This window comes from Sceloporus occidentalis, unplaced genomic scaffold (genome assembly GCF_023333645.1).
Source record: "Sceloporus occidentalis isolate IW3139 unplaced genomic scaffold, rSceOcc1.0.p SCAF_5, whole genome shotgun sequence".
Taxonomy (NCBI): Eukaryota; Metazoa; Chordata; class Lepidosauria; order Squamata; family Phrynosomatidae; genus Sceloporus; species Sceloporus occidentalis.
Window position 1 is genome coordinate 82,394,676 of NW_028316985.1, and position 14,778 is coordinate 82,409,453.

The window sequence follows — 14,778 nt, forward strand, 5'->3', positions numbered from 1 at the left end:
CATTGGAGGTCTTGTTTTTGCTGGTTGGACTTCAGGAGCCAGGGGCCGTAAGTAATTACCACCCTTACCAGTCCCCTGAGCTGGCCAAATTCATCAGGGCAGTTTTCGCCCAGGAAGTGGCCACCTACATACAGGATCCCCAGATGCTGGGCAGAGATGGGGGGTACCAGTCACACACATCCTCCAGCTCCATACTGCCGGTTGTGCTATGGATCGGGTGCACTCTGGGTCTGAGGCCTCCGTGGGCAACAGGAGAGCCTCCCTGTTCAGCTGAGGATTCACTGCAAGTTCTGGTGCCTCCCACTCTAGAAGCTACTAACCCATGGCCATCCGGGAACCCAGCCCATTGTTGGTCCCTCCTGGCCAAACCCCAACAAGGTGTCCCACTCTGCTGCTCCAGGGGTTTCGTTTTGTTGAAGTCCCAGCAGACTGGAGGAGGGCAAATGTTGTCTCAGTCTTCAAAAAGGGGGAAAAAGAGGATCCCAACAATTATCATCCAGTTAGTCTGACATCAATACCAGGAAAAATTCTAGAACAGATCATTAAACAGAGAATCTGTAAACATCTAGAAGGCAATTCCATAATCACAAAAAGTCAACACGAGTTTCAGAGAAAGAAGTCATGCCAGACAAATCTAATCTCTCTTTTTTTTAATATAAAATTACCAGCTTGTTAGATGAAGGGAATGCTGTGGATATAGTTATATCTTGATTTCACCAAGGCTTTTGACAGGGTTCCCCATGACATTCTTGCAAACAAACTAGTGGAATGTGGGCTAGACAAAGTAACTGTTACATGGATTTGGTTGACCGGCCAAACCCAAAGGGTGCTCAACAATGGCTCCTTTTCATCCTGGAGAAAGCTGGGCCAAGGATAACAACATGAATTTCAACACGGAGAAATGTAAGGTACTGCACTTAGGGCAGAAAAATGAAATGCAAAGATATAGGATGGGTGTAACCTGGCTGAATGAAACTACATGTGAAAGGGATCTGGGAGTCCAAGTAGACCACAAATTGAACATGAGTCAACAGTGTGATGCGGTAGCTAACAAGGCCAATGCGATTTTAGGCTGCATCAATAGAAGGGAAGTAATAGTTCCACTCTATTCTGCTCTGGTCAGGCCCCGCCTGGAATAGTGTGTCCAGTTCTGGGCACCTCAATTTTAAAAGGATGTTGAAAAACTGGAGCATGTCCAAAGGAGGGTGACTAAAATGGTGAAGGGTCTGGAAACCATGCCCTATAAGGAACGACTTAGGGAACTGGGGATGTTTAGCCTAGAGAAGAGAAGGTGAAGAGGTGATATGATAGCCCTATTTAAATACTTGAAGGGATGTCGTATTGAGGAGGGAGCTAGCTTTTTTTCTGCTGCTCCAGAGACAAGGACCCGGAGCAATGGATGCAAGCTCCAGGAAAAGAGATTCCACCTCAACATCAGGAGGAACTTCCTGACAGTAAGGGCTATTCGACAGTGGAACACACTCCCTCGGAGTGTATTGAAGTTGTCTTCCTTAGAGGTCTTTAAACAGAAGCTGGATGGACATCTGTCAGGGATGCTTTGATTTAGATTTCCTGCATGGCCGGGGGTTGAACTGGATGGCCCTTGCAGTCTCTTCCAACTCTATGATTCTATGATTCAGTCTGCAGAGTACTTAATATCATCCACCATTCCAACCAGTCAGTAAGTATGTTTATTGAATAGCCCGAGGACCGTTTCAAAATGCCTCAAAACATAGTAATACAAGCAATGACCCACACACATATATAAAATGTTAATATAGTGCACTAAGTACAATATACCACAATACAATACAGATACGTATGAATAGCCTAAACATACACAGCTTATATACAGACTATACAAATCTAAATAAAAATATACAATATGTACATATACAACCAGTCAAATATTCATCCAGCCTTACTTTTTCTTGATGCTTTGAAAGACTTTGACAGACTGGAATGACCATTTCTTTTTGGGGCCCTTTGAAGAATGGATTTTGGAAATGGCTTCATAGGAGCACACCACCTTATCTATGAAAAATCAGAGGTGATGATGTTGGTCAGTGGCCTCGACCCTTTTACATTTTGTAGGGGCACCAGAAAAGGATGCGCATTGTCACCCTTCCTATTTGCACTAACGATGAACCTTTAACTAACCTGATTGGGCACAAGGATGATATCACTGGCTTTTGCATCAACAGTCAACACCATAATGTCGCCCTTTATGCAGATGATGTGTTTTATTTTTTTTATCACATCCAGAATCATCATTTTTGCCTTTAAAAAGGACAGTTGAATCCTTTGGTAGTTATTCAGGTCTAAAAATTAACTTTAACAAATCTACATTAATGCCTTTAAACACCTCGTATCAACAGCAAAAATCCTGGCAGGATTTAATGTGCTTGCAGCTTCGGCTTTCAGGTTTTTCCTACTTGGGAATAATCATTACAAAAGACATCCAGTAACTCATACCCCAAAATTATAACCCAATAAATACATGGATGTTACGAAAATCTAAAGAATGGAAAACTTTAAATTTTTCCATCCTTTGCAGGATTGCCTTTATCAAGATGTTCGTGATTCCTTGACTTTTTTTTCTGTTTCAAACAATCCCATTGACTACCCCCACATCTAGACATAAAAAATGGCAATAATTAATTAATTCATTCATATTCAATTGAAAGACACCTAGATTTTCCAAATCCACTAGACACATTACTTCCAAAGACAGAGGTCTGGCAGTACCAAATATTTCACTGTAATTCTAAGCTTTCCAGCTCAGCCAAACTATGCAATTTAATTAAGGACAACAATGCTACCAGTTGGGTAAATCTAGAAGTTTATACTGAAGTCCATTAAATTTACTTGCCTCTACACCCAAACTTCAAAACAGAAACTTAGCAGGTTACGTAGCTCCCTATCCATTTGGCATAAATGCAAACACATACTGGCTCCTGACTCCTCTCCCATTAAAACTTTTTCATCCTCTTTCTCACTTAAATGATAAATTCCTGCTAATAAGATTGAGAAGATGTGGACTTTACCACACCTTAGATATATTCTGTGGTGGACTACCAAAGCCTACCACCACCATAAAAACTTCCCTGCAACAAACTAACATTATCTGGCTTCAAGTATACCAAATTGTTTTCTTTGCATCATACCTTGCCTTGGCAGGAGAAACTCCACATCAACTATCCTTTTTCTACAAACATCTCCTGGAAGATATGTATGGGAAAGGCCAATGTATGCACTTATTTTGGTAAGCAGAATTGAAAACTACGATTTCAGACACTGACTGCATGGGCTCGTATTTGGTCTTCACCCCCATTCAAATCCCATTCTGCATCTGTGAGGGAGAATACTGTATTTTGAAAACCATCCATAGATATCTCACACCAGTAACATTGTCTAAAATTGTTAAAATGCTTTCTCTGGGATGCTGGAGGGGCTGTAAATCTAGAGGCTCTTATATGCATATTTGGTTTGAATGTCCTGAAGTGAGAAAGATCTGGAATGCCGTTCTCTATCAAATTTCATGTATCACTGATCAAGCTGTAAAATTCTGTCCAATTTTGCTTTTGCTTTCTATATTGGTTAAAGATCATTCTAACTTGTAACATAGGAAACTGACCATTTTTCTCATGACTGCTGCCACATTAGAAGTAGCCAAATGGTGGAAGTTAAGTAGCCTCTTCATTGAGAACTGGTGGGTTAGAATTTGGGGTATGTGGTTGATGGAGAAACTGTCTTAGGTGTTATTCAGATGGTGAAAATAATCCAGGTAGAATCTGGGTTGAATGTTTCTTATTCATATGCATTTTGAATGCAGCTGATTAGGGGGGTTTTTTAATGGGGGGAGGAGGGTACCAAAACCCCCACTTAACCTAAGATAATTGATGTCCAGGAGGTTTCTGAGTTTTTCTTACAGATTTGCATTTTTGGCTTTGTGAATAACTGATGCGAATAGAGCTGGGATAAACCAGGATAAAACTCTGCATGCCTTAAACATGCTTTGCTTACATTCTCATCACCAACTACATCTTTCTTTGAGTGCTGACATGTGTGAGCAGCAGAACTCTTAGAGATATGTAGAGATGTGGTTCCATAGTGTGAACAACAAGCCTGGAATGCTTGAGAGAGATTATTCGCATAGTCACGCTAAAAACAACAATGTTTGAATGACCTTTTAGGATTGAATCCAGGAGTAAACTAAAATGGTGAAGCTGCCCATTCCTGCTTTAACTGCTACAGCAAAAAGAAGATAGATTGCTCTTAATGCGCACAATAACACAGTGATAGCATATGTACGGGATCTCTCTTAGCTTCTGCATTCCAGGATACATGGAGATAATTGGAGCAAGATGTTAATGAGTTACTTGGAATGTAAGCAAGTCTGAGCTTCTCAGTAACACTTCCATAGGGCTGTAGTTCTTCAGCAGTTAAGTTTTCATCCTATCAGGGCCTGTATGGAAGATATAAATGTTTTACATAAAATCAATTGAATAAAAGTAGACAGTAGATGGACCAGTAATTTGAATCAGTATAAGACAGATTTTGTATGTCTGTGTAACAAACGAGACAGATGTTGTGAGTAGAGTTTCTCATGTATTAGTTGTAGAAAATGATTCTATAATAGCAGATGTGTAATAAGAAATAAGTTATGTCAATGCAGGAAACAAGTGTCCTCTTGCCTAGTTGAACAACATCTGAGGAAACTGATTTTTAACTGTAACCTGCATAAGCAGAGTCCTTGGCCAACATGTAAAACAATTTTGTTCACAGACTATTTTTGCCACTATGATGTTCTAGAATTGTGCATTGATGTATTTATGTACTGTATTTATATTGAATTTATAACTCGTCTTTCTGCTGGATTGGGAATTAAGGCAGCTTCCAGTAATTTAAAACAATAATTTAATTTTTCAAAACTTCAGAATAAGCTAAAATCTTATTTTTTCAAAGGTTTAAAAAGAATTAAAATATATATAAAATATACCAAAATATAAAAGAATATGAATCCGTTTAGTGGTCCTGTTATACACTTTTCAGTTAGTCAACTCTAGATTTGTTGTCTTGCCATTTATTTTAAATTACTCTGTCACTGTTTTGTTAAAGTGAAGGCTATTTTTCTTTCCTTCCCTACGTACCCCTTGCTTTTAAAAGTACAACAGCTGTACACCAACTACTGCTTTGGTCTTGCAAAATAATAGTTGTAATGTTTAAGTGGGAAGGGTGTGAAACCTGGTCGTGGTGTTTGTGCCTTTATTCAGCTAGTGCCTGAAAGTGCCGATCTGCAGTTTACTGGAACGGTCATCGGTCTCCTTTCCAGCCCTTGCAGAATAGCTAATCATATTGCCGTCATTCTCTGACAGTGTCTGTAATGTGAATCATTTCATGTTCCAGCAGTTCAGGTTGTTTACAGCCATCCCAGAGTTGGATTAAGTTGGCAGACTAAGCTTCGCTGTAAATTCTTTCAATTTACGTTTCTTCTACCAAGATGCATTGTATGTCTTCTGGCTGATTGCTGCTGCCTCCAATAGAAATGAGAAATCTTTAACCATTTTATTTCAGAAGACAGTGTTCTTGTGAGTGTTGCAAATATAGGAATTATTTCAACATACCACTGAAGATAGAAAGTTTGCTAAACTTCATTTTATTAGAAACAGCAGTCCTTCTCTTTCATTCTTGCAGTTCACTTCCTTTGTCAGTTTACATGAAGAGCTAAAGCTACGAGCTGTGCCATTTCCTTGTCAACAGTGCAAATGCAGTTGAGGTGGGTATAGTTGGAAGATTGCAGTTAAGCTTGAAACTATTGTTTGTCTAGCTTTCTTTCACATTTTATAACATTTGGTACCTCTCTTAAAATATACTGTGCTATAACTTGTTGGAAATTTTCTTCCCTCTGCTCTTGAAATCTAATTTAATGGAGGATAGTGTGTGCAGGATTTCATCACAGAGAAAATGAAAGTACTTAGCTAGGTGTTTACAACCATTGGCTTCGAACTAACTGTCTGTTATCCGTAAGTCCCACAATGACAGGAATTATCTTGCTCCTTAAGAGCTGTTTTTGCTCTTTGTGAAAATATGCTTGGCATTTGGTTTAACATGTAAGTATTTTAAACTAGAAATATGAGTCATATCAGTTACTAAGAACATAACCTATGAAAGTGCTGACTTGTAAAGGGGATGTCTCTATGATTAAACTGTTTCACTATCTACAAAACACAAAATTGGTTCTTTCATGTTTAATTAAAATTCTATGAGCAATAAATGAGCTGCTCTGTTAAATTGTGGTTTTAACAGTAAATACTTTGTAATGGTATAGTCATACAACTGTTAAATGAGCTTCTGCATTCCTCTGAGACCTTGATTTTAAATGTTTAAAATTAATATCCCCCACACCTCTTCTGCCAGTTCCTTTCCAAATTGTTGCCAATAGGATTCTGTTTCACAGAGGTATATCCCACATTCCCAGCATTTCTGGAAAACTCAAGGAAGAAGTTGCTGATCATCCTGGTTTTTTGTTATGATCTCCCATATTTTTGTGGGTGCTATTTTCAAAACAAAACTACCAACAAAGAACCTTCTTTCAATTACTTAAACATCCCCAGCTCCTTAAGTCGTTCCTCATAGGGCATGGTTTCCAGACCTTTCACCATTTAGTCGCCCTCCTTTGGACACGCTCCAGTTTCTCAAATATCCTTTTTAAATTGTGGTACTCAGATCTAGACATAATATTGCAGGTGGGGCCTGACCAAAGCAGAATATAGTGGCACTATTACTTCCATTGATACTTCTATTGATGCAGCCTAAAATTGCATTGGCCTTGTTAGCTGCCGCATCACACTGTTGACTCATGTTCAGTTTGTGGTCTACTTGGACTCCCAGATCCCTTTCACACATAGTCTCATTCAGCCAGGTGTCACCCATCGTATATCTGTGCATTTCATTTTTCCACCCTAAGTGCAGTACCTTACATTTCTCCGTGTTGAAATTCATTTTGTTAGCTTTGGCCCAGCTTTCTAATCTATTAAGGTCATTTTGAATTTTGATCCTGTCCTCTGGGGTATTAGCTGCTACTCCTAGTTTGGTGTCATCTGCAAATTTGACAAGTATGCCCCCAATTCTTTCATCCAAGTCATTGATAAAGACTTTGAATAGATTGTAAGCCTGAGGGCAGGGAACCGTCTAACTAAAAGATTGTATATACAGCACTGTGTAAATTTACAGCGCTTTATAAATAAAGGATAATAATAATAATAATAATAATAATAATAATAATAATAATAATAATAATAATAATAATATCACTGGGCCCAGGACAGAGCCCTGTGGCACCCCACTGGTCACTTCTCTCCAGGATGAAAAGGAGCCATTCAAACAATTACAAATCCATATAATAGTTACTTTGTCTAGCCCACATTTCACTAGCTTGTTTGCAAGAATGTCAAGGGGAACCCCGTCAAAGGTCTTACTGAAATCAAGATATACCACAGTCGGCCCTTCTTATACACGGATTTTTTATACACGGATTTAAGCATACACGGTTTGAAAATGTTCCAAAAAAGTATACATTTACCTTGATGTTCCATTTTTTATTAGGGACACCATTTTGCTACGTCATTATACTTAATGGGACTTGAGCATACACGGATTTTGTTATACACGGGAGATCTTGGAACCAAACCCCAGCATATAACAAGAATCCACTGTATATCCACAGCATTCCCTTCATCTAACAAGCTAGTAATTTTATCAGAAAAAGAGATTAGATTTGTCTGGCATGATTTTATTACGTTGCTACTGCTCAGGAACATTTTTGCTATAACTTAGAAAGGATCCTTTACTGAGTACTCCCAGCCAATGAGGTAGCATGAAGTCAGAATGGTGGTATTGCATTGCTACATAGCCAAACAGTTTTAGATGTATGGTGGTGTCAATTGAAGACCTCATAAGTTCATGTAATGCCCTCATTCTCAGTTGGGAGAAAGAACTCACCTTCATTGCCTAGGGTGAATAGGTTGGCACTCTGTTTTGTCACACTTTCTGCTCACTTTTTTTTTTGCAACATTTTACTACAGCACACTTGACTTGATCTAGCTTTAGTCATCCATATTTAGATTAGTTGTTGCAGAATTAGATGGGTATGAATATATATCCGTATAGACCATGCTCCTTAGTCAACCATGTATGTTTGAACTAAGTAAAGATGTATTAGCCTGATTTCTTGGCAGTGGGGACATTATTCTTACTTTTCCACCTTAGTGTCTATTCTTTTACATATTGTTTTGTATCCTTTCATTATGGAATATGAAAAACCCCTCCTGAAAGGTTGTGAGCATTTTAAATTAATGGAAAAGTTCACAAAATGTGTATCCCCGCTATTTTTGCTCAGCATTGATTTTATTTGTTGTTGTTATTTGTTGTCCAGCTGACTTTGACTGTGGCATCCCTCTAAATGAGAGGCCTCCAAGAACCCCAGTCAGCAACTGCCCTGCTCAGGTCTTACAAACTCAGGGCTATGGCTTCCTTAATTGAATTAATCCACCTGTACTGTGGACTCTCTATTTTCCTACTGCTTTCCACTTTATCATGCATTATAATATTTTCCAACGAGTCATGTCATGATATGTCCAAAGTACAACAGACTAAGTTAATTCAGGAAGAATTTGCTCTAAGATCCATTCATTTGTTTTTGGCAGTCCAGGGTATCTGCAGAATTCTCCTCCAGCCCCACATTTCAAATGAGATTATTCTCTTCCTGTCAGCTTTCTTTACTGTCCAGCTTTCACAGCCATACATAGAAATGGGAAACCCTGTAATATGCCTGGATGATTCTGTCTTTAGTGTTTAATTATGTATTTATAATTTGTTCTCAAATCCCCTTAAAAGAGAAATGCATTCACCTCACTGTTCTTAGATCCAGACATGTGAGTGACTGATAGGAGGGAGCAGGTGGAATATAATTGATTTAGGTTCTTTATTATTTTTAAAAAGTTTCCTTTAGCAATGCATTTCTACAATTCTAATAAAGGCTTGTATCCTGTGGCTATTCAAATAAAAGTTTTTAACTTTTGTTATTCCAATGGATAGAAGTTAATTTGTTCCAATCAGATATTGAGTTTACATGTATGAGTGACTCAATCAGTGCCAAAAGCTATGGAGAACATAAAATAATAATTTGGAGCTGTTAGGTCTCACCTTTAGTTTTCTTTTCAAATAGATGACAAATGCAGTTTGACTTAGGACCTAACTTTTTAACTTTGCCTACCTCAGACAAGTACTTAAGACTCAAGCAAGCAGAGTTAAAAATCCAGTACAGTCAGTACAGTGACGAGCCTTATGCAAACAGATTGACAAAACATTCCTTGTCTGTATAAACGGAAGCTTTTGGAAAGAACTTCTGATATTCTTGAGTTAGTAAAGAAAACCCATTTAAATCAAGCATTTGTTCTTTCAAGGCATGACTTTTCAATGTGCTTGCCCATTTGAAAATAGCATGAGATAGATAAACCTCTGATTCAAAAAAGAACAGCTTTGTTTTCATTGCTCCTTTCTCCAATTGCTGTTTGTAATGCTTTGTGATCTTTGTTTTGTCTTTTTAATGCATGCAAGTGAGCATTCTTGAACTGTTGATATTGCACTGCTTCTTAATTAAGTTTACAAAATTGCTACAGTAAGCCCTTGTTTTACGCGGGGGATCTGTTCTGGACCCCCCGCATAAAACAAAAAACGCATATGCTCGAGCCCCATTGCAAGTAATGGGGCTCATGGTTATGGCAGTGGTGGCAGCGCATGTGCGCCACGGGCATACACACTATCGTTTCGTCCGGTGCTATGCGCCGGAAAAAGCAGCGCTACTTTCAGCATATGCTGGAAGCAGACGCGGGCGCACTGTATTTTCTAACTTCACAATATATTGACATGAAGCTAGCCCACAGGCCTTAGAATGTGAACTGATTTACTGTATATACTCATGTATAAGTCTAGAAATTTAGATTAAAAAATGGACCCAAAAAACTTGAGTCAACTTATCCATGAGTCAATGTAAGTACTGTGTTTTAAGTCAGATAGATAACAATAATAATTATTATTATATAGTTTATTTATATTTTCCCGCCTCTCCCAAATGGATCGAGGCAGGATTACAACTCACTAAAATACACATAAAAACACATCAATAAAATAGAATAACAATTAGATAGATAGATAGATAGATAGATAGATAGATAGATAGATAGATAGATATGCATATACCCTGGAAGCATTGTCTCCCTTCTACTCTCTCATCCATCCAGCCTTTAGTGTGAGCACAAACAGTTATGCCTGCTGGAATTTTGTAAGTTCTTTGGCATTGTTTTCCTTTACTTCGTCCTTTACATCCTTCATTACATGCCTCTAAGTTTTACCCCCGACTTATCTACGGACCATATCAAAATCCATGATTATACTCCCAAAACCTGCCCCCAACTTATACATGAGATCAACTTATAGTTGAATATATATGGTAATAATCGGAAACTGGTCTTGTGTCCGAGAGAGGATCCAGCGTGTTTTATTCCAGCCAGAGAGATCATCTCAGACATTTGAGACGTACATATGCAGAAGGACAAAAGAGAACACATTGTTGAGAGGGAGTCCAAAGTCCTTCAGATATCTTTCTCATTCTTCCCCTTGTGCTAGCTTGACAGAAATTGACTTTTAGGGGTCCATTACTTGGGCCTGTCACTTTGCTCCAGGGCTAGATAAGAATTAATTACCTCTATTTTGTCATCTTTTGTTTTTTATTGGTTGTTACAACAATATATAAATATGCACGTGTTGTCTGTGTAAACACTTTGGGCTATCATAAAGCTTCAGTTATTTGAACTAAACTCTGTTTCCTTCTCATTGCAAAAAATAGAATGTGGATTTCCTGTAATGTGGTAATTATTGCCCCCCAATGAGAACTGGCGTGTGTGCAAACTGTAACTGTGCATGAGCAAAAGATAAGGCTCATATTTGAGGGTTACAGATTGTAGTACATTATTTTGTGTGTGCTGAAAATCATTAGTAACAAGTACACAAGGTTTAGGACAGTTTCAGAATTGTAACTGACTATGATCCAGCTTGCATGTACTCAGCTATAATGCTATGTGTGTATGCATGTGCCTTCAAGTTGCCTGACAAGTGATGGTGACCCCACTTATGATGGTCTCCCATTCAAGGATTAACCAGGGCTGACTGTGCTTAGCTTCCAAGATCAGACAGGATCTGATGCCTTTAGTGTATTTAAGCCCTTAAGATACTATACTTAGGTGCATGTAATTGCATAGATGTGGTCCACTGCAATTATTTAAGCTGAGAAGCACACTTGAAGTATGGTTAATATTGATAGTTTGACTGATTGATTGGCAGGTTGTTTCAGTAAGTTAGCAGTACATTAGCTCCCAACTGGCTGCCATGTACTTGCTCCACAACACTATTAAAAAGGCATTTCTGCAGCAACCATTGGCATTGCTTCACCAGGTGTTGCCCTGACAACAGTGTGGCAATGCATACTAAGTGTATTAGTGTGGCCAACTGTATAATATCTGTATTTCTAGCAAATCAGTGTGATGTAGAAATATTCTGAATTCACGATTTCTGTATATCTTGGATTTCTTTCTTTTCTGTCTGCATTTATTTTGTCTATTTAGTGTCTTTGGTATTTTTTTTTCTCCTGTTGTAGAACGAAGACACGGTTCAATGTGTAAACCTTCTCCATCTCCAGCTTCTCCACCCTGCAATTCCAGGGCATCACTAATACATATGAAACCGAAATCCTGTATCAGCGGCCATAACCTTGTCAACAACAACTCAAAGCCATTCAGAACGCCCAAAGACAATCTAATTACCTCCTCTAGCAAACAGCACATGGTATTTTCTTCAAAAGTATCAAGGGATAAACCTTGGTAAGTTGCTGTTCAATCAGATCTTTATCTCACCCCCCCCCCCAATTGTTTCTCAATACTTCTTACATTGATTTCCCTCATCTTTTCTATGTAACTGAATAACAGGATTCTTCTGAAGTTGGGCTTGAGTAAAAAGGTTTTAATAATAGGATGTATGAAATAGAAAATTACATGGGAGACATCTTGTTTCATGTTGTGCCAAGATAGTGTTTTTTACCTTCACTCATGACATTTGTAGATCATGATCTTAATTCTATCTAAGCAATTTTCCTGTTTTCAAGTGAGATGAAAATGTGTAAATCTTGTGTTTATCTTCATAGCTAGCTTGACTTTTGAGTAAGCTTGTTCAGGATATGAAGCCACATTGAATTCAGTGTGACTTCTTTCTGAGTACACATATAGGATTGCACTGTTAAACTGTGATCGGCTATGTGGCCTAACATAATTATGAATACCCTTCAGATCAGTAGGATTGACTGCTAAGGAGACGGACATCTTTGTGAGGGCCTGTCTGCATTGGTGATTGATGGCTCCTTTTGATTGATTTCAAGGAATATTTTAGCTGATCCTTTACTGTTATGCTGCTTTATCTTTTGCTGCTCTGTTACTAATTTTGTAATATTTGTGCAGTTTTTAAGAGTGCTGAATTGTTAACAGGTTATAGGCTGCCATGAGATGTTTTAAAATAGAGGCATTTAAGAAGTCTTAAAATATTTCTTGAAGAATAAAAACTGTGTACTGCTCCAAATGATGACCCTGAAGCAGGAGATGGGGGAAATCTATATGCTGATGTATAGTTTATTTCAAAATATTTTTATTTTTCATATGTAATTTAGGCAAAGCAACTTTTACAATGACAGAGGCTCTACTTATTGTCTCAATTGGCTCTGATGCAAGTAGAGGCAGGTGTGGTGCAGTGCTGAGTGTAAGACTCTGAGGTGTATTGGTGCTATGCATCCACCCTGCTCACTTCCAGCATTACAGACATATCCAGCAGAACCTAAAATACAGGCATATAGCAGCATAGAAGTACTTCATCATATGTGGATTGGAAAACTTTTTAAGTCCAGTGTATTTGTTCCTTCCTGCCACTCTCCTGATTGACATCCCAACCCTATATGTGTTATCTTGGAATCTAGGTCCATCAGTACTTAATGGGGCTTTGATTTCTGGGTGCCCAAGGCCACAGCCTTGGTGTGCAAGGACATGTAAAAATGAGGTTTCTAGTTATGTTTTTGAAAAGATGTAAGGGAAGGACTACTGCACAGGATCATAATCCTGTGATTATCTCAATGTGCCTGGTCTTCTGTTTTTTTCATTTGAACTGTTAAGACCTTTGGCCAATTATGCTGTTACCTGTATAATGGCTCTCACGTTGATCGTAGAAGAGTTTGGACGATACAGCAGCCTGAACCTTTTCCTTACAGTTGTATGTATCAATATTTCCTTAGTAATGCAGAAGGGGCTTCAATGTGTTTACCACTAGTCAAGGCTGGTCTGTTTATCTCATAGTCATAAACCAAGAAAACTTCTATTTCTTACTTTTTCTGTGTACGAACTTATCCCAAATAACACAATACACACAAACAGCATCATTATGGAAAGCATATATTACAACATATTGTCAGCTCTAGTTCAACACATCAAGTAAGTGCCAGGTTATCTGTATTTCTATATTGGGGCAGGCCACTACCAGGTATTAGGTCGTTGCATTGGCCTCGTGTGGGACCGTAGAGAGCCACATTCTGGTTTACTTTCTGTTTTCTAAAAGGCTTTTCTGGAGCCTAAAACAGTATGGGGAACATAAGATTTTATGTTTGGAGGTAAGGCATCAGAAAGGACTTTGGAGAGTGAGACTTTTCCCATCCATGTTCTGTAGGGACTGACATATTTCTAATGAGTATTCATGTAGTGAACAAACTTAACTCATAACAAAAAGGCAAGCTAACTTTGTAAAAATACATTTTAAAAAATTTCTAACTAACTTGAGTCTCCAATGCAGATCATGTTGTCATTTCATTCTCTCTCTCATTTTCATCCTTAGTCCTGGCTGCAGCATGAGATAGCCTCCATGTGGCTTTTCCCCTTATCCCCTGCCATTGCCTAAACAGAGCCAGCATACACATTAGTAATGATGAGTGCCAGGAATAAATCTGTTCCAATTACACTAAAAAATGGAGAACTACAGCCATTGCCATAACAGGCATAAGCTTGTTATGTAAAAAGGCAGTGGCATCACTACGGTTGGTGTCATCCGGTGTGGTAACTCAGAGTGCCACACATCCCCATTGACCTCATCCCATACTATACCATACATAATTAGTTGTATTTTTTTTTAATCTTGTTACTCATAAATTATAATTTCAGTATATCACTGAATATAATAGTAATAGTTGTGACATAAACCACTAGCAAAATTAAAATTATACTTTTAAATTACAATATGATATGCATAGCCTAAATATATTTATATGTACATAGTTTCTTGTGGTTGAGATGAAAATTTGGTAAGATGTTATTTTTAAAGGATTCTTTTAGTTTTAGTTTTCTTTATTTCTTTTTAATTTAAAAAAAATTAAAAATGTAAATTTAATTTTTTAAAAAACCTAGGGCATCTTATTTCTCCTTCCACTGAGCCTTGTTCATACTGACTTCAATGTTTTGAAGGGAATGCAAATGAATGCCACAGCCTATTTCTGCCGAAAGACAGATGTTTGGAGAGCAGTGATGACACTCCCTGCTTAGGGAGTCACCTAGGGAGTCCCGCATCCCCTTAGTGACACCCCTGTAAAAAGTAAATAGTTACCAAAGAAATTTGTGTTACGTCTTAGCTCCAATC

The 14,778-nt window shown here is 38.1% G+C and overlaps 1 protein-coding gene across 4 annotated transcripts in view; it reads left to right on the plus strand.

The window, feature by feature from the left end:
* The window catches only part of LOC149312398 (ataxin-7-like protein 1), a 107,468-nt gene that overhangs the window by 51,256 nt on the left and 41,434 nt on the right, over positions 1-14,778 (plus strand). For 3 of the 4 annotated variants that reach the window (XM_089524540.1, XM_089524542.1, XM_089524541.1), the window contains one exon: positions 11,717-11,939. In XM_089524540.1, the coding sequence (XP_089380666.1) occupies positions 11,717-11,939 (223 nt within the window). Of the gene's footprint in view, positions 1-5,713; positions 5,780-11,716; positions 11,940-14,778 lie in introns of those variants that run through there. The other variant, XM_089524543.1, reaches the window with a different exon arrangement.